Source organism: Misgurnus anguillicaudatus, chromosome 18 (genome assembly GCF_027580225.2).
Source record: "Misgurnus anguillicaudatus chromosome 18, ASM2758022v2, whole genome shotgun sequence".
Taxonomy (NCBI): Eukaryota; Metazoa; Chordata; class Actinopteri; order Cypriniformes; family Cobitidae; genus Misgurnus; species Misgurnus anguillicaudatus.
Genome location: NC_073354.2, coordinates 26,030,983 through 26,057,697, shown reverse-complemented (window position 1 = coordinate 26,057,697; position 26,715 = coordinate 26,030,983). Strand labels below are relative to the sequence as shown.

At 36.0% G+C, this 26,715-nt stretch overlaps 2 protein-coding genes, 1 long non-coding RNA gene and 1 other non-coding gene across 4 annotated transcripts; 2 read left to right on the top strand and 2 right to left on the bottom strand.

Annotated features, from left to right (window-relative positions):
• Positions 1–8,913: 8,913 nt before the first annotated feature.
• LOC129429884 (uncharacterized) lies at positions 8,914–14,803 on the bottom strand. Its single transcript, XR_008639319.2, has 4 exons — positions 12,995–14,803; positions 10,663–10,760; positions 9,916–10,025; positions 8,914–9,805 (listed from the first exon to the last, which is right to left on the bottom strand). It is a non-coding gene; the product is annotated as an uncharacterized lncRNA (long non-coding RNA).
• On the top strand, positions 10,701–16,527 carry stmn4 (stathmin-like 4). The gene is made up of 6 exons (XM_073856207.1): positions 10,701–10,845; positions 12,325–12,359; positions 13,014–13,109; positions 14,740–14,945; positions 15,028–15,223; positions 15,603–16,527. The coding sequence occupies exons 1-6, from the start codon at positions 10,721–10,723 to the stop codon at positions 15,656–15,658; spliced, it is 714 nt and encodes a 237-aa protein (XP_073712308.1). The 5' UTR covers positions 10,701–10,720; the 3' UTR covers positions 15,659–16,527.
• Positions 16,528–16,713: 186 nt separating this feature from the next.
• On the bottom strand, positions 16,714–18,946 carry il17a/f3 (interleukin 17a/f3). Its single transcript, XM_055186850.2, has 3 exons — positions 18,597–18,946; positions 18,045–18,268; positions 16,714–17,482 (listed from the first exon to the last, which is right to left on the bottom strand). The coding sequence occupies exons 1-3, from the start codon at positions 18,762–18,764 to the stop codon at positions 17,242–17,244; spliced, it is 633 nt and encodes a 210-aa protein (XP_055042825.1). The 5' UTR covers positions 18,765–18,946; the 3' UTR covers positions 16,714–17,241.
• Positions 18,947–26,042: 7,096 nt separating this feature from the next.
• trnag-ucc (transfer RNA glycine (anticodon UCC)) lies at positions 26,043–26,114 on the top strand. Its single transcript has one exon. It is a non-coding gene; the product is annotated as a tRNA-Gly (tRNA).
• The last annotated feature ends 601 nt before the right edge of the window (positions 26,115–26,715 follow it).

Genomic DNA, 26,715 nt, shown 5'->3' with positions numbered 1-26,715 from the left:
TGTGTGTGTGTGTGTGTGTGTGTGTGTGTGTGTGTGTGTGTGTGTGTGTGTGTGTGTGTGTGTGTGTGTGTGTGTGTGTGCGCGTGTGTGTGTGTGTGCGCGTGTGTGTGTGTGTGCGCGTGTGCGTGCATGAAAAAAAGATATTCTGTAAAAATCTTCTCTGCATTAGACATTAGATTTATGAACATCATTATTATGAACACATAATTGTTTAGTCATTCCAACAGGCCTTGCAGCATATCACTTGGTGCTCTCTGCAAGTTTGTCTGGAGGGACAGCAACTCATGCACGAGGGAGGTGAAAAGCTGTTTAGGAGAAGGCTTTCCTAGAAGACCTGGGAAAATCTCTGCAGCAATATTGAGGAGAGAGCATCACCCTCGCACACCAGTTGCTGCACTGGTGAGAGAGAGATTCAGTCTCCTGCAGCTGTCTCTCCAGACACAAATCCACAGACACCAGCAGGCACCAGTAGCTCAGGAGTGAAGAGGGGAACATGCAATTGGTGCAAAGAACAAACATGTCAGCACTTGCATCTGTTGTGGTGGACACACTTTCAGAGAGCACCAAGTGATATGCTGCAAGTCCTGTGGGAAATACTGAACACACACACCTGCACACATACACACTAAAAGTTAGTTTGATTGTTTAGTTCCCCATCCATCCTCTACTCTTGCTTCATTGTTCAATTTATTTGAAGTTGTTTTTGTGTTCATAGTAAATGATGTTCATAAATTTTTACAGAAAATCTTTCTCACACATGCATTTTATACCATACAAACTGTATATTCTATTCCCCTTACCTACCCCATTCCTAACCCCAACCATCACAGAAACCCTTCTACTACTTCACATTTTCAAGAAACATCATTCTGTTTGATTTATAAGCTTGTTTCCTCATGGGGACATCAAAATGTCCCCACAAGGTCACAAAAACACTGGCATTCCTATCTTTTACAATTGGTCCCCACAACGTGATAATTACCAGGTACACAAACACACACACACGCACACACACACACATACACACGCACACACACACACACACACACACACACACACACACACACACACACACACACACACACAGTTATGGAGTTTACTCCATAAAACACAATGTACAAGCCAGAAATTAAGCTTTGTTTTTGCACAGGGCTACTAAAGGGTTAATAGGGCCACATGGTGATCAACAGTAAAAATGACTAATTTGACCTCTTAGCAAAAGGAAAAAACACCAACATTCAAAAATGCATGATAAAAAGGTGTCATAGCTCTGCAATCAAAAAATGTGGTTATAATGGAAGTCAATGGGGAAAAAACAGCCACTAACAATAAATGAGGGAGAAAAAAATTAAAACTGATGCTACACAAAAACTAAAAATGCTTTAAAGCCAATGTTTTTACCAATCTTTGGCATGCCCAAGACTGTGAAAAAGGTTTTAAAAAATCCAGTTTACAATCACTTTTTATATTGAAAATCTGTCATTTTGTGTGTGTTTTTTCCCCAAATCAGTGACACACCTTATAAACTTGGCAATTAAAGGGTTAAAATCATGGAATTTTTGTAAAGATTTGGTAGTTTTGATCAGTACTGAGGTTGATTAACAGATTTATGTAAAAAAATTTGGAAAAAATATTAATCTGATACATTTTTATAGCCGTTGAATTTAGTGGATGTTTTCATCCACTAACAACACGAAAGGGTAGTAAATTTGAACAATGCACAAGGGTTAAAAAAGTCTTGTTAAATGACCCCTTTAAAGAAAATAGTCATTATTGTAATGCAGGTTCTCATTTAAAGTCACAATGAATTTAAAATGAAAAACTGTAATTTAATTTGGATTATAAATGTGAGCTTTATTTTTTTAAAGGACAAGTTTGGTATTTTACACTTAAAGCCCTGTTTTCAGATTGTTTATGATGAAATAGAACGCTTTTGACTGAAATTTGGACATTTTATGATGCTGGCCCGAGAATTTTCGGGTGTTTGTTGTATCACCTCCCACCTCTACAATGGCTGTATAGGTGCACAGGAACAATCCTTCCTAAAATGCATAAACTTTCGTCCACAAAGACGTGAAACTCACCGAGTGGTCAGGGGTGTTCACTGATATGCTGCAAAAGATGCTTTCCAACAGGTTTTATTGTAGTTTTTGTCCAGCTCCATTGACTTGTATTAGATGTGCTGTGAAGTACAGTATTACTCCACGCCGGGAACGTTGTTTCTATTCTTGCAATTGGCAAAGGTGGATTATCGCCACCAACTGGGCTTGAGTGTTTATAATTCAAGCTCTCAACAGAAGAATGTACGAGTGTGAGGCGTTTGGAAAAATAGGTCCACAAGTTAACAACGAATGCTAAAACACCTGTTGGAAAGCATCTTTTGCAGCGATTTTTGTGTGAGCATATCAGTGAACACCCCTGACCACTCACTGAGTTTCACGTCTTTGTAAACCAAAGTTTAATGCATTTTAGGAAGGATTGTTTCAGTGCACCTATGAAGCCATTGTAGAGGTGGGAGGTGATACAACAAACACCCGAAAATTCTCGGGCCAGCGTCATATGTCCAAATTTCAGTCAAAAGCGTTCTATTTCATCATAAACAATCTGAAAACAGGGTTTTAAGTGTAAAATACCGAACTTGTCCTTTAAAAATTAATGTGCCCTCATAATCTTTAATCAAAACGCAAATCTCCTCCCCTCCTCAAAACGATCTCTATGGTATGGCAGGTGGGCAGGGTCCGGAAAAAAAATTGCTGCAATTAGCAACACGATCCAACTTGATCCCAAATGATGCAATCAGTTCTCAATAAACAAATTTAAATCCACCCTTGTCTTATTTCATTTCAGAAGCAGGTTTCACTTGGATGTACGTCACCACGGGGAAAACAAGACAATCGTTACTTCCGTTTAATGGCGTCTTTAAGAGTGTTGATAGAATACTGCATGAAACATCTGTGAGTCTATTGAGATACCAGAAGCATAGTTCCTGTGCTTGAGTTTCCTGCCCCTCCCTGTAATCTTCCTAACGATTTGCTCTTGAATCTAAGCATTGAGTCGCGTCCCCAAAAGCCTGTACATAATGCTAAAAGAGTAATGACTGGACCAATTACCTCACTTCCTGTCTTATCTCCACTCTAACATCCATTGTAGTACCACTGCATCTGATGTCCTGGAAGTCCGTATTTTCCCTAAAGACAACAATGTTGAGAGCTGGGTGGGTTGGGTGAGTAGACCCATCCAAATTAACTGTATAAAATTAGTACTATATAAATAGTAGTTGTGAGACAAAGATATGATTGTGCTGACATGTGAATTGCTTTCTTTTGAAAACTATGCAAGCTTTGTATGCAAGTTTATGCAGGGTTTATGTGCTGGTGTACACTGGAAAAAAATGATTTTCAAGAAAAAAAATCTTAGTATTTTTGTCTTGTTTTCAGTAAAATATCTAAAAATTAAGATTAAATGAAGATGCTTTTTCTTGATGAGCAAAACGACCAAAAAATAAGTCTAGTTTTTAGACCAAAAATATAAAATGTAAGTGATTTTGTGCAGAAAACAAGCAAAAAAATCTGCCAATGGGGTAAGCAAAAAAATCTAGAACATTTTTTTTAAACTAAATTCAAGAAGATTTAGATTTTTTTTGCTTGTTTTATGCACAAAATCACTTACATTTTATATTTTTGGTCTAAAAACTAGACTTATTGGGTCGTTTTGCTCATCAAGAAAAAGCATCTTAATTTAAGAATTTTTAGATATTTTACTGAAAACAAGACAAAAATACTAAGACATTTTTTTCTTGAAAAGCATTTTTTTGCAGTGTATGGATCAAAATGTGTACCTTGCAATACACTGTAAGTCACTTTGGATAAACATTTGCCAAATGTAAATGTACGATTTTGCAAGTTTTAGGCAAAATGTGACTACTTAGAAAATGCTTGTTTTGGTTTATTGCTTTTAGTCACAAAATAATTAATATCCTTGCAATTGTTTGATGAAATTATTGTTATTGTATAGTTTTATTCTGTAAAGATAAAGACTTGTTAATATTTAAAATTTATTTAACTTTGAACAAACTCTTGCCAGTAAATAACATAAATGTAAATCTACGGTAAATTACCGGCAACCCAGCTGCAATAACATTGTAATTTCTACAGAATTTTTTTACAGTGAGTGGTAGTAAATGGTGCTTCTGATTTGAAGCCCAAAACGTCTTTCCCTCCTTTACAGAAGCGAATGAAGCAATTTATTTTAGTTTGTATATTTTAAATATTGATATTCAAGGATAGAATCGAAGATGGCTTGACGGTGAATAAATCATGGGGTAATTTTCATTTTTGGGGGAACTATATCTTTAAAGGCAGGGTACACATACGCAACCCAGGCAACGGTGTCGGCTAGTAAACACGCCCGTTCTGCTGATTGGCTACAAGTGTGTTTTGTTTATCGGCCCGACTCCCTTTTCCAAAGTGTTTTTCAAAAATCATGCACCCCGCCTTTAAGTAAGAATAATCGTTAATATGGTTTTGCTTCTTGTGGTGCCTTTGGTTTTCCCTTCCTGTTCATTCTTTGTCATCATTCGGTCTCAACCTAACAATAGGGGGCGGTTGCAGCTTATTTGATTAAGTGAATGAGGGTCTTGTTACAAAAAACACACACACACTTCAGACCTCATCCTGAAATGCTCAAATTCCACATGAAAGCGTGGGAATGAAGCAGAAGACCTGTTTTCTATTAATCTAAGAATCTATTCTTGCTTAAACTGAAGAGCATTTCATGATCTGGAGGAAATCTTTTTTAATTTGACGATATACATTTTATATAATCAATAAGTTAATCAGTGTATAAATATGTTATATTCTAATTAATCAAGCTAAAACTTGCTGTATATGTTTTATACTGACTGCTGTTGATTGTATGTGTTCTGTATGTACAAATGATATGTTTTGCATTTGAAAATGTAAAAAATTTTGTGAGCTGCCATCTGAATTGAGCCATTTGGCTATTGGTAGTACCCTGCTGATTAGGGTCTCTTTACAATCTGCAGTCAAAGCCGAGCCGTGTCGAAGGGTGGTACATTGTCTACAATCACCCACTGAGGTGACCCTTAAAACTTTGCAGGTCAGACACTATAGAAGCTTGTGGATGCAGTTAATTCGGTTGTGTACCTCACCTGCCCCCTGTCAGTGGTTGTGCATTGCTCTTTGTTTAAGTTCCTTTTGTTCTGCTGGTGAAAAGCTAATGGAAATAAAAGCAGATTAAATAAAAGGGGGAAATCACAGTCGGCATGCTGACCTGTAAGGAGTTTTAATGAATTTGTTCTCAGCCTATTGAACTATTTGGGAAAGAGGACAGCAGCATTCAATGCTGTTTATTTTCTCCACAAGGGGGAGTCAGAATTTCAGAGGCACAGTGATTTATGAAAGCCAGATTTTCTCTTGTAACACATTCATTTTCTCACATCATACATGCATACGTCTACAAAGTGATAAAGGCTAAGAAACACTGAGACAGGAAAATGCTGAATCTTAAATATGCCTAAGATGGCAACACAACCATTACTCCTTCCAAAACTGCCAGAAACTTTGGTGTAGTCTTTGATATCGAACTGTCCTTAACTGATTACATTACAATGACATTACATTGCATCTGCATTTGTTAAAGATGAGCTCATAAATATTTCAAATCAAAATAAATGTAATGTTCTTTAAAGGAATATTCCACTTTCTTAAATGAAAAATCCAGACAATCCACTCACCACCACGCCATCCAAAATGCCGATGTCCTTCCCCGTTCAGTCGAGAAGAAATTATGTTTTTTGAGGAAACATTGCAGGATTTTTCTCATTTTAATGGACTTCAATAGACACCAACAATTAACACTTAACTCAACACGTAACTGTTTTTTTTTAACGGAGTTTCAAAGGACTATAAACGATCCCAAACGAGGCATAAGTGTCTTATCTAGCAAAACGATAGATTATATACACTTTTAAAGCACAACTTCTCATCTAGATCTGGTCGTGATGCGCCAGGTGACCCCACGCAATACGTCATGACGTCAAGAGGTCACAGAAGACGAACGCGAAACTCCGCCCCAGTGTTTACAAGTGTGTTGAAAGAGGACCGTTCCTACGTTGTTGTATGTCGACTGATACTAATGAATGTCTTTGTGTCAGTTTATTGCTTAAAATGGTCCGCAAATGTGCGTTTTATATAACACGTGACCTCCCAACGTCACTACGCATGTACGTAAGGTCGCGCTGGACCGGACCTAGACAAAAAGTTGTGGTTTAAAAGAGAATATTTTTTATTTTTCTTGTCAAAAATGACAATCGTTTCGCTAGATAAGACCCTTATGCCTCGTTTGGGATTGTTTATGGTCCTTTGAAACTGCGTTGAAAAAAACTGTTAAGTGTTGAGTTAAGTATTAATTGTTGGTGTCTATTAAAGTCCATTAAAATGAGAAAAATCCTGCAATGTTTTCCTCAAAAAACATAATTTCTTCTCGACTGAACAAAGAAAGACATCAACATTTTGGATGACATGGTGGTGAGTAAATTATCTGGATTTTTCTTTTAAGAAAATGGAATATTCCTTTAATTTAATTATGAGGTTAATAGCTGTGTAATAATAAGCAAGATAATGTACATTATCCCTTACATATACTGTAGTATATATTTGATAATGTGCTGGAGGAGTGTGTGTTTTACCAAGCAACGTGAGGAAGAAAGAGAAAGCGATGCATTCAAGCTGGCAAAACTAAAGGAGGTCCTGTTCATAAACACTTCATTCTTGTATGCAATTCAATTCACCCATAAACTTTAACCTTACAGATGTGACCCATAACAACCTAATTCATCTGTATAACATTTCACATGAGGGGCAGCTTTTCCTGACCACCCTCTGGTGTTTTATCTGTTAAGGTTTTGACCGGAGGAAGTCACTCTGAACATCTGGAAAAACTGTTGTGGGAATAGTGGATATCATGGCGTTTACATGTTTAATGGTTTAATGAACTGGCTGATAATGCTTGCATTAAAAGGAGTCTATTTGAAATGATACCCAAAGAGTATAAAGAAAATAAAAATGCATGTGCTCTGAGGTTAACCTCTTATAAAGTAAACCGACTAACTGTAATAAAAACCAGCTTATATGCATGTGTGATTACAGCTGGCCAAGATTTTTGTTTTCATTGTAACTTTAGATCTAACCACAATACCACAAAATGTTCTTGTGGTTTTCCCAATTACCTTAAAAACAAGATTCTGGTCTTTTCATTAACCACTAAAAACTTTGCAGCGAAGCAACCAATCTTCCAAAGCTGTCGATAATGTCCAGACAGTTATAGATGGTGCAAGACTGTGACCATGACAACAAGCCTGTGAAGAGAACTGAGCATCTGACAAGCCAATAGGTCCAAAAGTTGCCAAAGAGGGATTCTGGGGTGGCGGGTGGGGGTTTAATAGTAAGTACTGTCAGTATTCCCAGACTCTGTTATCATTTAAGAGGTTTGGAAAATACCCTTTCCATTTTTGCATATCTTTGTGTGAAGATCAAAAGAGAAGACGTTTAGTTTTCACTAAGACTAAGACACACACACAAACAATCTATCTTTCATTTTTCTCTCTCTCTGTTATTTTCTTCAATATTTACCACTTTTCAGACTGATAGCACCACTTGTGTCATTTTTCTGATTACACGCCTCAACTAAAAACACTCCAGAGAAAAGAGAAATGTTGAAAAACAAGTTGAAAGGGTAAATAAACATCACATCCACAACCACCCTGACAGACGATTAACAGACGTTGAGTTGACATTTAAAATGTGTCTGAGAGATTTTGTGGAATTGGAAATAAGAAAACAACATCATTTCAACACCAATTTCCCAGAAAGTCAAATTAATTGGATTTCAGGATGCGATCCTGCTGGGTCAAGAGAATCAATATCTGTGTGAGTGATGTCATCAAAAGGATGATGTCAGATTACATATTCAGAGCTATACCTGACTGAGTCATACTAGCTATTTGTATATGTGAGTGGGTGATTCTTGCAAAATTAGACTTATGAGGTGTCATGATTGATAAAAAAAGTAAATGCAAAGTAATAGTATTAAAATAAGAAGCATACAGTTACAAACATCTCTTCATGTACTATTTTGCACATGATTTCAAATGACATCATACAAAACAATTTTGTTTAATGTTAAATTTTAATTACCGCAACGTGTCCATGACTGGATTTGGGTTCTTTGACATGGAAATAAATATAATTAAAAAATCTAAGAAATAAAAAGCTTCAGTGCATGTTATACTATAAACATTTACAGTAAAGAAACATGTGGTATTTGGTGATCATTGGTAAATGTAGAGACAATAATAAGGAATATAAATGTGTCCTAGAAAAATTTTCTCATCCTCCGCAACAATTTTCAATCATTGTTTAACCCCTCTAGGAACTAACATTTAAAAAATATTTAGTTGGAAGGGACATAATTGACTGTGACACTCAAGATGGCTGCCAGGTAAGCAGTTTTTATTTTTTCTCTCCAGAAATTTTGTTTGTCATAGGACCTAGACAACTTTTTAGTTCTCATTACCGAAACATGAGTTTGTAAATGCATATATTTAATGTAATATCATGTTGCGGTAATGATAATTTTTGATAATGATGATCTTAAAAATGTAAATAATTCTATAGGAAATATTTTTTAAATCCTCTAAAAATAATGGTTATAAGAAGTTCAAACCTTAATCTTATATGTGCAAAAAATATTGGCTTCAATGGCTTTTTAAAAAAATCTGTTGCTGGACCCAGTCTGGATTTCGCAAGAATCACCCGAGTAGTAAATAAACAGCTTATGTTATAATGTAATGTATATACAATGTCAAAAGACCATTTTTAGCTATATAGCAATAGACCCAAAATGTGTATATTTGACCCAACAATGGGTTAACTCAGCATTTGGGGTTGAAACAACACAGCATAGGTTAAATTACAACCCAACGGGTTAAGTTCGTACCTCTTTGACCCAACGCTACATGGCTTGAAAATAACCCAGCAATTTTTTGAGCTCAGCTACAAAAGTAAATGGACCTGTTAGACATCAGCATCCAAAAGACAACATATGTTGTTGACCAGATACATTTTTTAGCAGGGAAAGACAATACAAATAGTATTTATTTTATAAATGTTATGTTTTTTAATTCCATATGTACATAAATAGGATGAAGCTGTAATTCCAGTGATATCCCATGTCTGTCACACCTCACAGGGATTTAAATGCGTTTCTCAGTCATTTTGCTTAACCATTAAACCTCAAGATCAATGCACAGGCATTCCAGTGAAGTCCTAATTTAACTGTGATTGAGAAAATTCAATATATATTATACAATGGGTGTCCATAGAATTGAACTCGCTATTGAAGGTACTGCTATTTTGCATTTTTCTAATTAAGTACAGAGCTTCTCATTACAATTTATATTACCTGCACAATAACTTAGGACATAAATTGAATTGAGAAAGTAACATAATGTTCCTTTTTACTTTCATTAGTGACCTAAAAACAGTGCAACCTTTTTATTATTTCAAATTATTTTGTTGTTGTATATTTTCAGGTTTTACATAAAATCCCTTTCAAGATGAGGTCTGAGACTTTTATCTGTATAGGTGATAAACTGCAGATGTCATGCTGCAAAGTGGAGTTACTGGCTATGAAGTCTAAATCACATCATCTCATTTTTACTGTGATGATCTCTCGCTGTTTCCAGTCAGTGTTATTAGAGGACACGCAATGCCTTGCTGTCTTCCTGTCAACAGAAAATTCAGATTTTATTATATTGCAGTACAATATAGAGACACACCCATCATGAATACATTAGTTCATAACAAATGGGACCTTGCTGCCAGACACCCCTACCTTTCTGTCCCTTGTCCTCTTTTAAAATGTTGCTCCTGTAGCATCTTAGGTGATGATGCCCGTAAAGTTGTCTTCCCATAGAGGATGTCTTTAATATTTATGAAATATCTCTGTAAAGTATAAGAATAGTGTAAAAAATCAATAAAGCATATTCCTTATCAAAACGTGATCATAACCATAATTAATAACAAAAATATGTAATATTATTTTTGTTGCCATTGGTTAAGAAGTCTTTTTTAAGAACATAACTGCGATGCATAAAATAATTTAAATAAAAAACAATTATAAAAAATAAATAAACAACAATACTTATTTTAAAATAATAAAATTAATGTATTATTTTATATTATTATTATTATAAAATAATACATTTAAATAATAGTATTATTTACAAATAATTATAGTTGTTTATTTGTTTTTTTATTATTGTTATTTTATTTATCATTATTTGATTATATTTAAGAATTATTTAATTATTTTCCTTTTTTTACTTTAATTTAACCTACTTAATGTTAATTACTTCTCTATTTTATCCATTATTTTTGTCATGATTTTATGTTATTGTACTATTAATTTTAGTATCACAAAATCAGTGAATACAAACTCTTTTGTCAAATTTTTGTCATCTATGTGCTGGGAAACACCCCTCCTCTATTTGGTATGGACACCTGCATTAAAGCACAAAGAGTTAACACCCATTCTTCTCTCTGATGGAGAAGTGCCGGTCCAACGGCCTCTGCCACTCACCTCGTCCAATGACAGAACTGGAAGATGATGTCATGCAGTGGGAGGGGCAGTGCTGCTGATGCTGCTGAGCTCTTGTATCCGAGGAGCAGCAGACAGGACTGCAAAAGAGAGAAAGACAAAAAGAGGAGGAAAGAAAGGGACAGAGAGAGGGGGAAAGGGACATCATCTCATTCAGAAGAGAAGGTAAGTGTGGAGGACACTCGCTGTGCTCTGATGCTTGTATTGATTACAGTAAAGATTATTGAATGTGTTGCACCAGACATCCATGGAAGCTTATGATGTGTATGCCATAAATAATGGATCCAATGCAAATTCTGTATGCATGAAAATTTGAATGTATAGGCAAAAGGGTCTATATATTTGTGTGTTTGTACTATAGTTGCGCCAATGCGTTATCAGATCAGGAGTGCATTGGTGAGATTATGTCATTCCTTTATTTCAAAGCATATACGTCAATAAACAAGCCTTCACACACACACAGACATGCACTGTCCGCTGTGTCTTCGAATTTGATTTTGTTAACTGGTATCATATTCTGCATTTTTGTGTTTGTATTTTCATGTTTGTATTTGGCCGACATGATGTCTGTGTCATTGGGGACAACAGTTCAGAATTATCTAATGAGGTCACAGCAATAATTTATCTCATAACAGTGGTATGCAAATATAATGACTAAAGATATTGACAATAAATTGTAGATAGACTAAAATATAATCAATAAAGTTGCTTTCACACACTTAACCTCCATGTATCTTCATCTGTCAGTTGGTAAATAAATGACTACACATGCAGGATGTGGTTATTGATCCAAATGCTAGTGCGTATGTGTGTGTATGTATGAGCAAAAGTTGTGTATGGAGGGGGGACAGGGCAGGGCAATGACTTTCTCCCAGTGGTGTCTCATGGGTTATTCAGGATTGTGTGGTGAGACAGGCGTATACCAGGTGACCGCCCAAACAACCATCTCTTAAAGTCAAACAGGGTGTCTTTGAGCTTATGCCCGCTTCTACAATGTCACAAGAGCACAATTCTACAGGGCTATTAAACATCACATCTAGTGTCCTTAAATCTGAACATTTATTTGTTTATTACACTGCAAAAAATCTGCCAATGGGGTAAACAAAAAAATCTTGAAATTTAACACTTAATTTAAGAAAAATTCTCCCCTCATTGGCAGATTTTGTAGCTTTTTTTATGCACAAAATCACTTAAATTTGACAATAAGAAGATTTTTTCTTGAAAGTCATTTTTTGCAGTGTTGGCTACGAGGGAAAATGTTTGTATTGCACGTCGGTGTTGTTTTGTTAAATGGTGGCGAGTGGCAACTTTCAGACGGTCTGACAGAAGAGTAACAATACAGATATTGTGCGTGACACTCCCTGCTGCCCTCATCTAAATTCATGTTGCTTTTTTACCAAAGTGCCCAGAAGCATTGTGATATAACTAGTGACACTACTCATTTGTTGGATGCATCACATTAATGCATTAGTTTTAATATCTAACCAAAATATTTATATGTACTGATAACAGAAAATGTACAGATTGAAAGCACTGAAGGCTGCTTTGGAAATGTCTGACAAATGCATAAATGTAATTGAACTCTCTCTTTCTCCTAATCATCTCTCTTTCTTTCTTTCTTTCTTTCTCTCTCTCTCCCCCAAGCAACACACAACAAAATATAAACATGACCTTAGCAGGTAAGCTACAAATAAATAGCTATCAGCCTTTAAAGTCAGTGGCAGCCAGTGACTTTTTTTTCGAGGGTGCTCGATGCGAAGTTCGTCACAACATGTATGTAGCCCGTCATGTGTGTGGTTTGTAGTTTCAAGATATATGTTCTGCGCGGTATATGTTCGAGTGATCCTGTGTGCATCACGTGTCTTGTCAAAATAAGTGCCTGCTGCAGACACGTCTAAAGGGTTTATTATAAAAGAGACACTCGTGTTTGCCAGATACTCGCAAAAAGGGAGTGTCTTGCGTGTATTTTGTGACATGAGGTTTTGACGCGTGTGCACCAGGCACTTATTTTGACAAAACACGTGATGCACATGGTTCACATGACGCAACAAACACATATTTTGAAAACACAAGCAACACATGACACTCCGAAGACTTATTTTGAATAAATATTTTTAAAAATTGTGCCCCTCGGATGAGCAGTAACGAGCTGCCACTGTTTAAAGTTGTCATTTCTCAGGACTCATATTTTAGTGATATATCTGTCAGGTTGTGGGGCAATTTATGTGTTATATATATTTTTTATTACTTTTTAGAAGCTTCAATGATTTAAGATGTTTCAAATTAGTTTTCTACCGGTGTTTGAGAAACTGACCTCATGTCTCTCCACGCAGCATATCGAGATAAATTAAAGGAGCTTCCTCTGGTGTCATTTCTGTGCTCCTGCATCAACTCAAACCCTGCTGAAAATCCCATATACAAGGTTGAAGGTAAATAACAAAACGTTGCTCTGCATGTTACAACATTATAGACATAAAAACTGTCTCACAGTTCCCACTACAGTGCAATTATGGTTCTTAGTTATAGTCCAATTCATAAATATGAAACACAACACATATTTGTGAATTTTTTTGTATTCACTGTTTTCTACATAAAATCATCGTACATAATGTAAAAAACATTATGTGAAAATATAACCTTGAAAATATAACCTTTGCGCTATTGTAAAATGGGAAAATTTATTAATTTTGGGGGAGGGCGCTTATAAGCTTTGCTTCAGCCCACTCCTTTTCAGCAGAATGGTTACTGCTCAAATAAACACAATAAACAAACATAAACATACACTGAAAAATGTTGAAATATGTTGAATTTACTCAATTTTATTATGTCAAGGGGTTGCACAAAATAAATGTATCTAAATTCAGATATGTTTTTAAGTTGGTTGTACTTATATTTTTTTGTTGGTTGTAAATTATATTTTTAAGTAATTTCAGATTAATTATATTCATATTCATTTTAGCTAAACTATTTGAGTATAATTTACTAATCTTCAGTACACTAAAATTAATTATGTGCAACCAGATTAATTTAAAGGCGGAGTCCACGATGTTTGAAAACCAATGTTGATATTTGAAATCACCTAAACAAACACGCCTCTACCTTAATAGAATCTGGATCTTCGGTTGATAGACCCGCCCCACACATACGCAACCCGGCAAGGATGTCAGTTAGTAGACACGCTCCTTACTGCTGATTGGCTATAAGTGTGTTTTGGTAGTCGGCCCGTCTCCTTTTCCAAAGCGTTTTTCAAACATCGTGGACTCCGCCTTTAATGGTTTAATTTCTACATACTAAAATTAAGTTTAATCCAATAGTTTTTTAATCTCTTATTCTATCTTAACTTTCATTAATATTCATAAAAATAAAGCAAACCCAATATTTTAAACTCTTACTTTATTAAGAGATTTTTGCTCTCCCAAACAAGAGTGCCATTAAAGACTAACACGTCTTTCTTTTTGTTAAAAACACACACTGTAAAAAATACTTTGCTGCCTTAAAATTTTTTGTCGAATCAACTCGGATTTACAAGTCATTTCAACTTACTATTATTTATCTTAACTAGAGATAAGTTGTTATAACTACAGGTGAGTTGTTATAACTTATAAAATTAAGTTGACTTTTCTCAACTATATTTTATAAGTTGTGACAACTCATCTCTGTTGACATGACTTGTAAATCTGAGTTGATTTAACAAAAAATTTTAAGGCAGCAAAGTATTTTTTACAGTGCATAAAATAGCATTTAATTCCAAATTTTACTCTCCAAACGCAGTCCCATGCAAAGCATGCTGGGAAGTACAAGTCCACTGCCTAGTTAGTTATATTTAATTAAATAATTCAAGTTACATTTACTCAATAATGTGTTCATTTAGAATTACCTACATTTTTAAGTTAAATTTACTGAGGCACATAATCTTTTTTTCAGTGTATCTTTAATATTGACTGAGTAAGGTCATGTCAAAGATTGGCAATTGAATTTTGATATAATTAGATTATGAGCCTTTAGCTCACAGATAGGGTCACATTGGACTCTCAGTCTAATGAATAATCATTTTTAAAGATGCGGTGGATCTCAACTGGTGCGTGATCAAAGATATGGAGGTCATTGAGCTGAACAAGCGGACCTCGGGCCAAGCGTTTGAGGTGATCCTGAAACCCCCCTCCTTTGACGGTGTGCCAGACCTCAACACATCCATGCCCCAGCGTAAGGACCCCTCCCTGGAGGAGATCCAGAAGAAGCTGGAGGCGGCCGAGGAGAGGAGGAAGGTTCGAGTTTACACTCACATACTTGCTCTGGTCTGATTTAATTTGATGAAAGACCGACTCAGAACTGTATACTTTTCTACAGTGCCAGGAAGCTGAGATGTTGAAGCATTTAGCTGAGAAGAGGGAGCATGAGAGAGAGGTCATCCAGAAGGCATTCGAGGAGAACAACAACTTTATCAAGAATGCAAAGGAGAAGCTGGAACAGAAGATGGAGGTCAACAAAGAGAACCGTGAGGCTCTGCTTGCAGCCATGCTGGAGAGACTACAGGAGAAGGACACATATAGTTGCATATAAATGTATCGAATGCATAGAAACTGTTGTAAATTTAAAAAAAAATTGTGCAAATATTACCTTGATGTCTGGGTATTGACTGAGTTTACTGAAATTAATGTGAAATCAATTATTAAAATCCATACTAATCTCATTTTTATCCGATTATTAGACTTTAGCCTGGATTACACAGACAGGGTCACACATTTTAAACTTAAAGCTGATTTTTGTATTTTTCTGTGCCATTCTCAGTCCAATTTTATGACTATTACATTAGCGTGGGATTGTTTTACCAGTGTATGCTGCTTTATTTAGCTTCACTTAGACACACCGCTCTATGCATGAACTCTTTGCAAGCTTTCTTCTGTGTGTTTATATTTAGGACAAACATGCAGAGGAGGTGAGGAAGAACAAAGAGCTGAAAGAAGAAGCCTGTCGGTAGAGAATCACCTGCTGCACAGAACTGCTTTGGTTAAAGGGAAAAGATTTACAGCTGAGACCAACAACGCAAATGGTAACCAATGCATCTCAATAAAAGAGAAATATTGGACTTTAATGACAATTTGCAACTCTAAACTTTTGTGCGTTTCAAAAACGATTCAATGTTATTAAAAACTATTAAAACATAATAGCAACATTGTGTGGATGGCAATGCAAGGTGCACTAAGGAGCTTGATGCAGAACAAAAGTTGATTCAGGGAAGATGATCGAATAGTGTCTACCAATCAGATTGTTTGAAATGACACCGAGTGGAAAAACAGAGATGCTTTTTATAAACTCCATAATCAGTACAGATGTTAACATATAAGACAACCAGAAACTAACTTTACTAAAACTAAAATCTAACTTTTGTCCATGTAAACTATGTGACTTTGGTTGTTTTTACTAATATATTATTTAATAATCAACAAGATTTCATAGCTCAACTAAATATATAGGCATATCTATAATATATACTATATATATTAAGCAATGGATTAGTATTGGAATTACAATATTACATGCTGTGATTAAATTAAATTAGTGATAACAAACTGGAGCACAGTGACACTTTATGCACAACTCAAAAGCACATTAAGATTTTTTATTTATTGTATTTGCATCTTAGAAATGAAGAAGAAAAGTACTCAGGTTTGTGCACTGTAAAAATCTTTGCTAGCTTAAATTTTTTTGTTTAATCAACTAAAATTTACAAGTCATACTATTATTTATATTGACAAGTGATTACTACTTATAAAATGAAGTTGACTTATTTCAACTTCTCATCTATTATTAAGTTAAAATGACTTGTAAATCCGAGTTGATTTTGATTTGATAAAAAAATTAAGGCGGCAATATTTTTTTACAGTGAGTCTGACTAACAAAAAGTGAGGATTTGGATTACATGTTCCTCAGCTTTAGATACGAATGGTGCACTTTGCATGTCATCGTGCTTTCTGATATGGTCTTCATTTATATTACTTCTATACAAAGACAATGGTGTTTGTGACAGTGATGTTGGCTACAACATCAAAACAAGTCGTTGTATGTGAAAAGATCGGTATTGAGTTTAATTTGTGTGAGAAAATTTAACCTACTATCTCTGTGTTTGTGATGCCCACATGTCTATAAAGTTTCTGAACAAAGTCAAATAAATGCTTCTCATACCTAAACAGAAAATATATATTGTTTGTGTTTTATTTGTGTCTGAATATTTGCATTTAATGAAAACTACAATGTCAAGGTGAAACTAAAAACTTGATGAGAAATCAATATTGCAAATAATAAAAAAGCTAGTCCAATACACTACAATAAAAAGATTTGTTGGTTGAACTTAAAAAGTAAGTAACGTTGTTGCCTTAAAATAAAAAAAAAAGTAAAATAATTGTGTCAACTAATATTTTCAATTTGAATTAACTTAAATTTTTAAGGCAACAAGGTAACTTACTTTATTAAGTTGAACCAACATTTATTTTTATTTCTTTATAAATTCAGAATAATACAATAACATAACACAGTCCATTAAATAAAAAGTGCAGTATAGGCTTATTTCTGTGGCACAACAACAGGTAAAACACACGTACAGCCCACACTTATAACTTTACTTTCCAGTTTAAGGGTGTAGCGCTTGTTTTTGCCCTTTACTCTCCTCAGCACATTGATTTGGTACCAGATGGGTTTAGACTCCAGTCCAAAATCTTCCTCACCATTTTCCATTAAACAGCCTCTTTTTTCACATTTTGCCTCAGATATTTGCATAGGGATTCGTGCAGGATCAGTTGAAGGTCTGGAATGAAAGAGAAAGTGATTTTTATACAGTACAACCGGACAGAACATAAATCACTCAGAATCAGTAAATCACTATAATATACCCGATTTTATATAAATCCTAGAGGACAGTTTTGTTTCTTATTTATAGCGCAGGAGACATAGACTCATCATGTCTCGATTACTAAAACATCAACAAATATAAACACAAATGTTGAGTTACTGTTCGCCTGAAGTATAAATCAATAACATAAATGTGCATTACTTGGAGTAATGCAGAAGAAATTAAAATCCATACTGAAATCTTTGTCTTTTGAGACAACGTGCCTAACGCAAAAGTCTGTCTTTGTTTTCTGTAATCTCATTGCTGTCTAATAATTAAGACATTACAGGGATCTCATTTGTTGTTTACATTTCAGTTCAAAAAGACATTCTACAATAAAGATGATGTTTCCATGCATTGCTTAAATTCACATATATAATGCACGTGTACTTTAAAACCAAACGTTACTGTAAAGCCGATAAATAAATGTATAATACTTTAAAACAAAGGTATACAGTTTATCGAAACAAAGACCTACATATATGTCCATGGAGACAAAGATCTGCTTGGGGATGGAGAAGCAAAGGTGGTCATGTTCAGAGTTGGATCCATACAGACTGACAGCTCTTTCTTAAAGCATATGGAATTGCGTCCGGTACTTGAACTTCTAGATCGTTCTTTCTTTTTAAATTTTTTCCCAGAACAACCATCCACATCCAGTAAAAGAACCAGCAGAAACAACAGCAGCACCGCTTTGAAAGCCTGAGGAGATGTAGACAGAGAAGATGTTGAATTACATTAAAACACATTTCAACATCATTAATTTAAAACATCTTTATAGTTTTAAAATAAAGTTGTATAAACCCACAAAAATCTAGTTCAGTAACAGCCAAACCATCTCAAAATGATCACTTGCAAACTAAAAGTCTTTAAGCTAAAGCTAAAAATAAAGCTAAATTATGCTATCAAATTGTAAAGTGCATTCTTCATTGTATTATTTCTTGCTTAAACTCTTCAACCAGTATTGAGAAATCTATAATGGGTACAAAATGACTGTTTCGTTAACTAATATGTGTTGTATGTGGCATACCAGTGGAAGCTGCATCTTCAGAATGATAACGCCAATGTCCTGGTCGCACTTTTTGTCTGAACCGCTAACAGCCCACGCAGGACAGCAAAAGTGTAAGAGACCTGTCTTTACCCGTTGGTTATAAAGTCTGGTGTACTTTTTGATCTTGACGTAGATAAAGAAATCCATGTGAAGCAGGTATTTGTCACAGATACTGGAAGAAATTGAAACTCCTCACACAGGAGTTAACCTTTGTATAACTTGTACACCGGTAAAACAAACATAGCATGTTAACTGGGTCAACCACTTTCACAAGTTGTGTTCAATATGAAATGTTCTGTCAGGCTTTCGAAGTAACCCGCATGATAATGGCACACAAACACAGACAGGCTTAAAACTTCCATAATCTCAATTGAAATTACAGATTTCATTAAATCTAAGGTTTCAATCTGTTCATTGTAGAGTATCTCTGGTGTATTTACAATTAGACACACAGCAGATGTACAGTAAATGTCTCTAAACTTATAATTAAATTTATCTTATAATTCAATGTTCCTTGGGGATCAAACCTATGACTTCTGTGTTGCTAACACAAAACTCAGTCTCACATTACATTTTGTGCAGAAATATTTAACTCATTGAAAAATCATGTTTTAGTACGACATGCCAATGCAGTTACAGCCAGTTTTTTTCTGTGGGTTCAGGCGAGACTGTTGCACTCCCCCACTTAACTCAATTCAGGTCACTAAAAGTGCTGATTTTGTTTTTGGAACGCTGTAGGTACTAACAGTCAACACGAAGTACAACCACAGACAAATGATAGCATCTCTTGAGTCATTCTTAGAAATGACATAAGCACAATATGGAAACCCAATGGTATGTAAAAGGTTGTAGGGTATGAGAAACACTGCTGTTGCATGAAATACTGCTTTATTGTAAATGCAAAGCTTTGCAGAGTTACGATCAAAACTGTCTGGCCAAAAAGTCCCTTTATGAATTTTAATAAGCGAACACTTAAGAGGCTATAAAATGCTAAGTTGGGTCAAATATGGACATTTCCGATGTTCATTTTAATCCAACGGCTGTGTTTTTCCATATTTTACCAAGCCATGGGTTTTTAGTGTATATGACGGGATCATTACTGCAGCGATTAATCTGTTTTATATGGCAATAAATGATGCAGTGCGTAGCTTTTTATTTCCTGTTCTTCATGTTGGCAGAAATATCGTTTGGTCTTGGAAAAGATGTTACTGTGTCAATGCGAGATCTTGTCAAAAAATGAATATAACTGGTGGCAACTATGAGCAAGATACTTTTTGCCAGTGTATACATACTGGATAAACCTGGGGCGGTTTCCTGGACACGGCTTAGTCCCACATCAAAATGCATGCATGAGCTGCCTTAATCTTCAAAGTAATAAATGATGAGACCACTATAGTTTTGCCGTTAATCATAATTTACATGTATTACAATCATTTAGTGTTTGATGAATTCCAACAAAAGCATAAAGTCACCCAACAGCAATGTAAAAGACTGAGAGGAATACAAAGACACAATAAAGATGTGATTAAAAATCAGGGTTATTCCATAAAATTTATATTTCTGAAATTTTGTAAAAACATTTTATTAATAAGATATTAATTTAAATTTGTTTTCTCTGCAGTATTCAAGTTTGGAAAACACAATATTTTCTGTTATTTGGACCATTTCAATTTTCAGTAAATAAATGCAAATAAAAACATAATTTTTATTAGGAACTTGGAAGAAATGTTGTCAGTAGTTGACAGAATGAAACAAAAATTTTCATTTTACTTAAACACCTGAAAATATAGTCTCGAAGTGGTATTTAAATTTTTTTAAGATGCACTGTTTATTGTTAGGTGCTTGTAAAAACTACGTCAATGTATTAATATAAATAAGGCCTAGTCCTAAATTAATCTAAACCCTGTCCGAGAAACCGGCCCAATAAGCATTATGGAGCGGTCACATTGCACGTTTTGCACCTTTAACAGGGCACTTGATTGTTATGCAGGTCTGGAAAGGTGTTTTTTTTTTTTTAAGTTTATTTGAATAGGGACAATCATGTTACATACTACAACATTTTAGCCAAAGCTAATTCTCAATGTCAGTCCCTAGTGGGCCTTTACAACATTTAACAATACATAATTAAAATTAACATTATAAACAGTATTACACAATATCAGCCAAACCGACAGTCAATGTTCACATTTTTGGCCTCTAATTAAAAAGTCTTTGAGTTTATACTTAAAAAGGACCCAGTTTGATTCTCCTTTCAGTTCAGTGGGTAAACTATTCCAGGCTTTTGTGCCTTGTACAGAGAAAACTGATTGTCCAAATAAAGTATTACGTTTCGGGATCTGACAATTACCGTTCAGAGCTCCCCTAGTCCTTGAACCCACAGCTCTGAGAGCAAAACATTCACTCAAGACCTGTGGGGCTTGCTGATTTAAACATTTATGCATCAGCTTCATTAAATAAAGTGTAATAAAATTGACAAAAGATAAAATATTTAACTTCCTTAGACTAACACAATGATATCTAGGATTTTAACAGCTCTGTTATAAATCATTTGGACTGGCTTAACTATAGTAGCAGTGGCCTGTGACCATGTGCAAATGCAGTAACCTATGTGCGAGAAGATCAATGCGTGTGCATGAAAGTGAGAGCAGCATGAAACGGCAGGCATTCTCTAATCTGTCTGAATGTATAGAGATTCGCTTTGGCAACTCAACATATTTTTTAATATGACTTTCAAATGTAAGTCGAGAGTCAAGTACAAGGCCCAGGTATTTAACTTCTGAGACCTGCTGGATCTTATACCCATTTATCTATAAATCTAATTCTTCTGGTATGGACTTAAATCTTGAAGCAAAGCAAATAGACATGGTCTTTTTAACATTCAATATCAGACCTGCGTTTTGAAACCACACCACCACATTTTGCAGATGTTTTGCAAGTTCTTCAGAAACTGCCTGCACATTTTTCCCTCGCACATAAATCACTGCATCATCTGCATACATTTGAAGTCCTGCTGTAGGACAAGAGTCCGGCAAATCATTAATATACAATGTAAAAAGCAAAGGCCCAAGAATGGACCCTTGCGGTACTCCTGTATTTACTTTTAAAAATGTAGACATTTCATTATTAACCACATTTTTAACCACCACGCACTTGTTACCTACTACTTACAGGGCCCGACAGCCTCTGTCAGCCAAGGGGCCCGATTCAGTAAGGAGGTTCAACAACTCTGAGTTAAAACTTGAACTCTGAGTTGACTTAAGGGGATCGCACACCGGCCACGCAGCTCAGCGTCGTTCCGCTTCGAGTCGCGTCTACACTGTAAAAAATACTTTGCTGCCTTAAAATTTTTTGTTGAATCAACTCAGATTAACAAGTCATGTCAACACAGATGAGTTGTCACAACTTATAAAATATAGTTGAAAAAGTCAACTTAATTTTATAAGTTATAACAACTCACCTGTAGTTATAACAACTCACCTCTAGTCAAGATAAATAATAGTAAGTTGAAATGACTTGTAAATCCGAGTTGATTCAACAAAAGGGTTTAAGGCAGCGAAGTATTTTTTGCAGTGTAGGACAACTCGGAGGTATTGTACACCGGAAGTGTACATTAAATAGCGCAAGCTTAGTTAGATAGCGTCTACTTCAAAATGCAAAATATACGCTAGCAGCTAATGTTAATCGTTAATGATTTGGGACAAATATGATGTTATTTAATGTTAAACTATGTGAGTGGCACTGTGTGGCACGACAGGGATTTGAGCAACTTCCTGAGTAGTCTCGCGTAGCCAGACCTTCAATACTGAAGGTCTGGTGTTTTTCACTGCTTTTTCTGGACAAAGCCCGCCCACGAGCTTTTTGACCGACATGTCAAACAACCAATCACAGTTTGTTTCATCTAGCGTCACGTTTCGGACTCCCCACAATAACGAGCCGGCTGGCAACAAGTCAGTTATTGAAATAACCAGCCGCAACCGAGTAGCATCTAAATAAACAACATTACTCACCATAGAACAACGTTGTGCACTTCATCAACAGCCACACCAATGAAACACTCCCGTTAAACATCTGTTTGAAGCATATACCTCCACTTTTTAACACATACAAGCAATTCAGGAGAACTGAACTTTTTGACTCCACTAACTGCCTCAAGCAAAACTCTTGGACGTCTTTTAGAGAGTCTATGCTGCGAACTTTGCATATTTTTGAGAATCCACTGGCGGCGCCGGTGTGCGTATACTCAATAGAAAACAATGTGTTCTATTTTTTTAGAAGGGCGCTGTGCTGCGGCCGGTGTGCGATCCCCTTTACTCTGAGATGGGTAACTCTGAGTCTTCGGTTACAGAACAGCTAAAATTAGTTAGTTCAATCAACTCTGAGTAGGTTGACTCTACGATTCACCATGGCAAGAGTAAAAAGAGATCCAGATACTTTTCACTAGTAAAACTGAAAGTACTGCTGCAAGCAACTACGAGATACATTTATTTTAAGCTGAAGGTCTTTCTGTTGGGGCTCTTTCTTTCTTTCTTTTTTCTAGAGGCTATGGAAATTAATGAAGATTCCCCTTGCTTGGAAAAAAATTCCTCTTCTTTTATTTTGGTGTGGCTTTTATTTATTTATTTTTGAGATTTTAAAAACCTAATGGAATGGAGATTGTAGGTAACCTGTGCCGGTGCATCCTCTGTGTAATGTGCACAGAGTTTCATTCCCCAAAACCTCTCAGCAAATGATCACACTGTAGTAGTAGCCTTTGCCTGATGAAAGCCATGTTGAAACTGAATTGTTTGTTACTCCCTGTGTCCATGGCAGAGGTCCGATCCCCCACGATTTTATCGAAGACTGAAATTAAGTCACTATATTTTGGAAGTGGTTTTATGAAATGGCTGGTTCTTTCCTCTGCCGCTGGAAAGAAATTTAAGGGAAAGGCTTGTCCTACATATTTCAGCTCACCAAATGGGATTTGCCAGATTTGTTTGTAGAGTGTGCCTATATGCAAAAGTCCACGGCAACGTTACTAATTAAAAAATAGCCTATGACTTTGCAAAGTCCTTAGCACCAGGGTCCGAGCAGACGTACGCACTTTTGCTTGTCCGAGTGCTGCGAGTTTTTAGAAGTGAAAGCCATTCTTTGCCGCTCATAAAGGAGGTTGACAGGTGCTCTTTTATAGGTCAATGAGATTAATAAGACATTGCTTACAAGGCGGGGGGGATCTGAAACTGTTCCACTGTGCACCATTTCAAGATTGTTAGCAATTTACAGATTTGTCATCTAAAAGAGAGGTGTACGTGCATTTTCTGTTCTGAATTACACATATGCACTACCCTGGCATTTGCTCTTCTGTTATCAGGCAGTTTATAAATACCCTATAGAAACCCTAGCAGTCGTGGCCAAGGCTTTGGCGTGTTTGCTTCAGGGACATCTCTTCAAAGGGCAATGTGGTTGTTTGGTGATTTATTTTATTTTATTTAGTTAGTAATCAGGGACATTGCACATAAATAAAAAGTTTCTGTTAATGCACAAGAATTTGAAACGGCTATTTTTCATCCGTTGTTCCCGGACACAGTAATGTATTTTGGACAGGGAGGTATTTCTTTCTCTTTTGCTCCTCCCAGGAGGAAGGGTCTGGATGGAGCCTGAACCAGAGATTGCTCTCTTTGATAATTATGGTGTGGCACAGGGAAACAGCCGTGTATACCTGTAGAACGGTGACTAGCCAAGGTTTTCTGCACTGAATCATCGGTTCGAATCCCAGATAAGGTGAAAATAAAGATGTTATGTATACCTTCTGACACATTCACTCATTTACATATTTGATGATTATGAATCAGTTCACTTTACTTTTGTTTTTCGTGTATGAAACTTTCTGCATTTTATATTGATGCAATGTGTTGAACTGATGCAACGTTTTGAACGACCATTGGGGTTCTGATTTGAAAACGAGGTGTTCAGGCGCATTGTTGGCGAGTTGTTATTTTGAGGCAACTAAAATAAACGATGCCATTAACCAACTAAATCCTGGTCTAAAGTCTATAAAGTCAATGGCGCAAAATTGTTTTGCGTGTCCGCCTAACTTACACGGACGACAACGCGCGCTTATCACACACATGGACAGCACATAAAACGTTTTTAAATTTAAAAATTAAAGGATTAAAATGATTAAAAAGATATTATTGAGCCTCTTGGACATAAACAAGGACAGAATACGAGACGTTAGAAGATGTAAAGAGCTGCTTGTAAGTAATTAAATGTTTTGCTTTAAACAAATGCAAATATTGCATCTATTTTTAAAAAAAAATTTATGCTACACCACGGATTTATAGTATGACTTTGTACCTGTGAATAGGGTGAGATGAGAACCGTTTTTATGTAATGCTCGTAATGTGATGTCTCTGAGTGCTGAAACGTTTTGTCTCTCCACACGTTTGTAAATTCTTTATCTCCTATTTATTACAAATAAAGTATTTTAGAGTATAAACCTTTTCTTGCATATTTGCACTTTTTTTAGAGTACACTGATCATGTAGGATATCCTTCCATTTACAGCAATAAAAGCCTGCTATTTTTACTTCCATGACTGAAAGAAAACAGCTTTTTAAGGTTTTCATCCAAAAAATTACAATTTCAATACAAATAAAAACAACGCAATTTTTAACATTAATCTTAAACTGGGGGTCTTCCTCCGCAAGGTTTTTTGATCTGACAATTCTGTAAACAAATACCTCTCCGATCGTAAAACGGGTCTACCCTCCTCCACTGCAAATCAGATGACACTGCTTCTTAAATTACCCGCCACAGAAAAGACGAAACAACGCCATGACGTCTACGTGTGGCCAAAAGTATATTGCATCCGTAACGTTAAGCACTACCATAGGGAATGAATGGCAAAAGTTAAGGGAAATTTAGCGGTTTGGTGATATAGTGGTGAGCAAGACCGGGGTTCGATTCCACGACGGGGAGGTCCTCTTTTCGTTTGACTTCTCAAACAACTTGCCCGAGCCATCCAATCGGCTGAAGAAGCGCCCTGCGTTGCTCTTGTTCTCACGATGTGGTGGAGCAAAGAGCATTGCGTTGGCCGGGAATCGAACCAGAGTCAACTGCATGTTGCACTACCCGGCGCTTTTGTTTAAATCCGCTGATCACCTCGCACTCAAAAAACATATTGAAAGACTCTGCAATTGACCAGAGTTACGCAGCTCTGCTATGTGAGCAGAGCACACAAAAATACAATAAAATCACAATAGTCACCCTCCACCGGCCAACCTCTCCTTTAAAAGACTACTCTTGGGCTTATGTGGTTATCAAGTTTCAGACACCAGCAGGACGCATGGAAGGGAATCGACTGAGCCCGTGATCAATTCAGTGCAGCCCTGAAACAACAGTGGGTTTAGGCCGTTTAGAAGTGATGTTGAGCAATATGCGTCTGTCTGCGTTGGTGGTATAGTGGTGAGCATAGCTGCCTTCCAAGCAGTTGACCCGGGTTCGATTCCCGGCCAACGCATTGCTTTCCTTTTTGCATAGTTGTTTGAGAAGTGAAAAACGAAAATGAAGTCTCCCCGTCGGGGAATCGAACCCCGGTCTTCCGCGTGACAGGCGGAGATACTGTCCACTATACTAACGAGGATGAGCCGAAACAGGTCGCGCTTTTTAAAAAGTTAACCCTAAACTACAAACGTCAAACAAAAAGAATTTTAGAAGTAAAAAATAATTATTAAAGGGGACATATCATGAAAATCTGTTCCATGTTTAAGCGCTATAATTGCGTTCCCAGTGCTTCTATCAACCTAGAAAATATGAAAAAGATCAACCCAGTACCTTTTATTTGGTAAATCATTCTCTGCAAGCATGTAGACAAAAATAGGTCATTGAAATTTTGCTCCCCCTGTGATGTCAAAAGGGGATAATACCGCCCCTTAATCTGCATTATCCAACCACAGTACTGCCATTTAGTGGATAGATCAGCTCATTTGCACTTAAAAGGACACACCCAAAAATGGCACATTTTTGCTCACACCTACAAAGTGGATCTATTATCTATATGGTATTTTAAGCTAAAACTTCACATACGTACTCTGGGGACACCAAAGATTTATTTGACATCT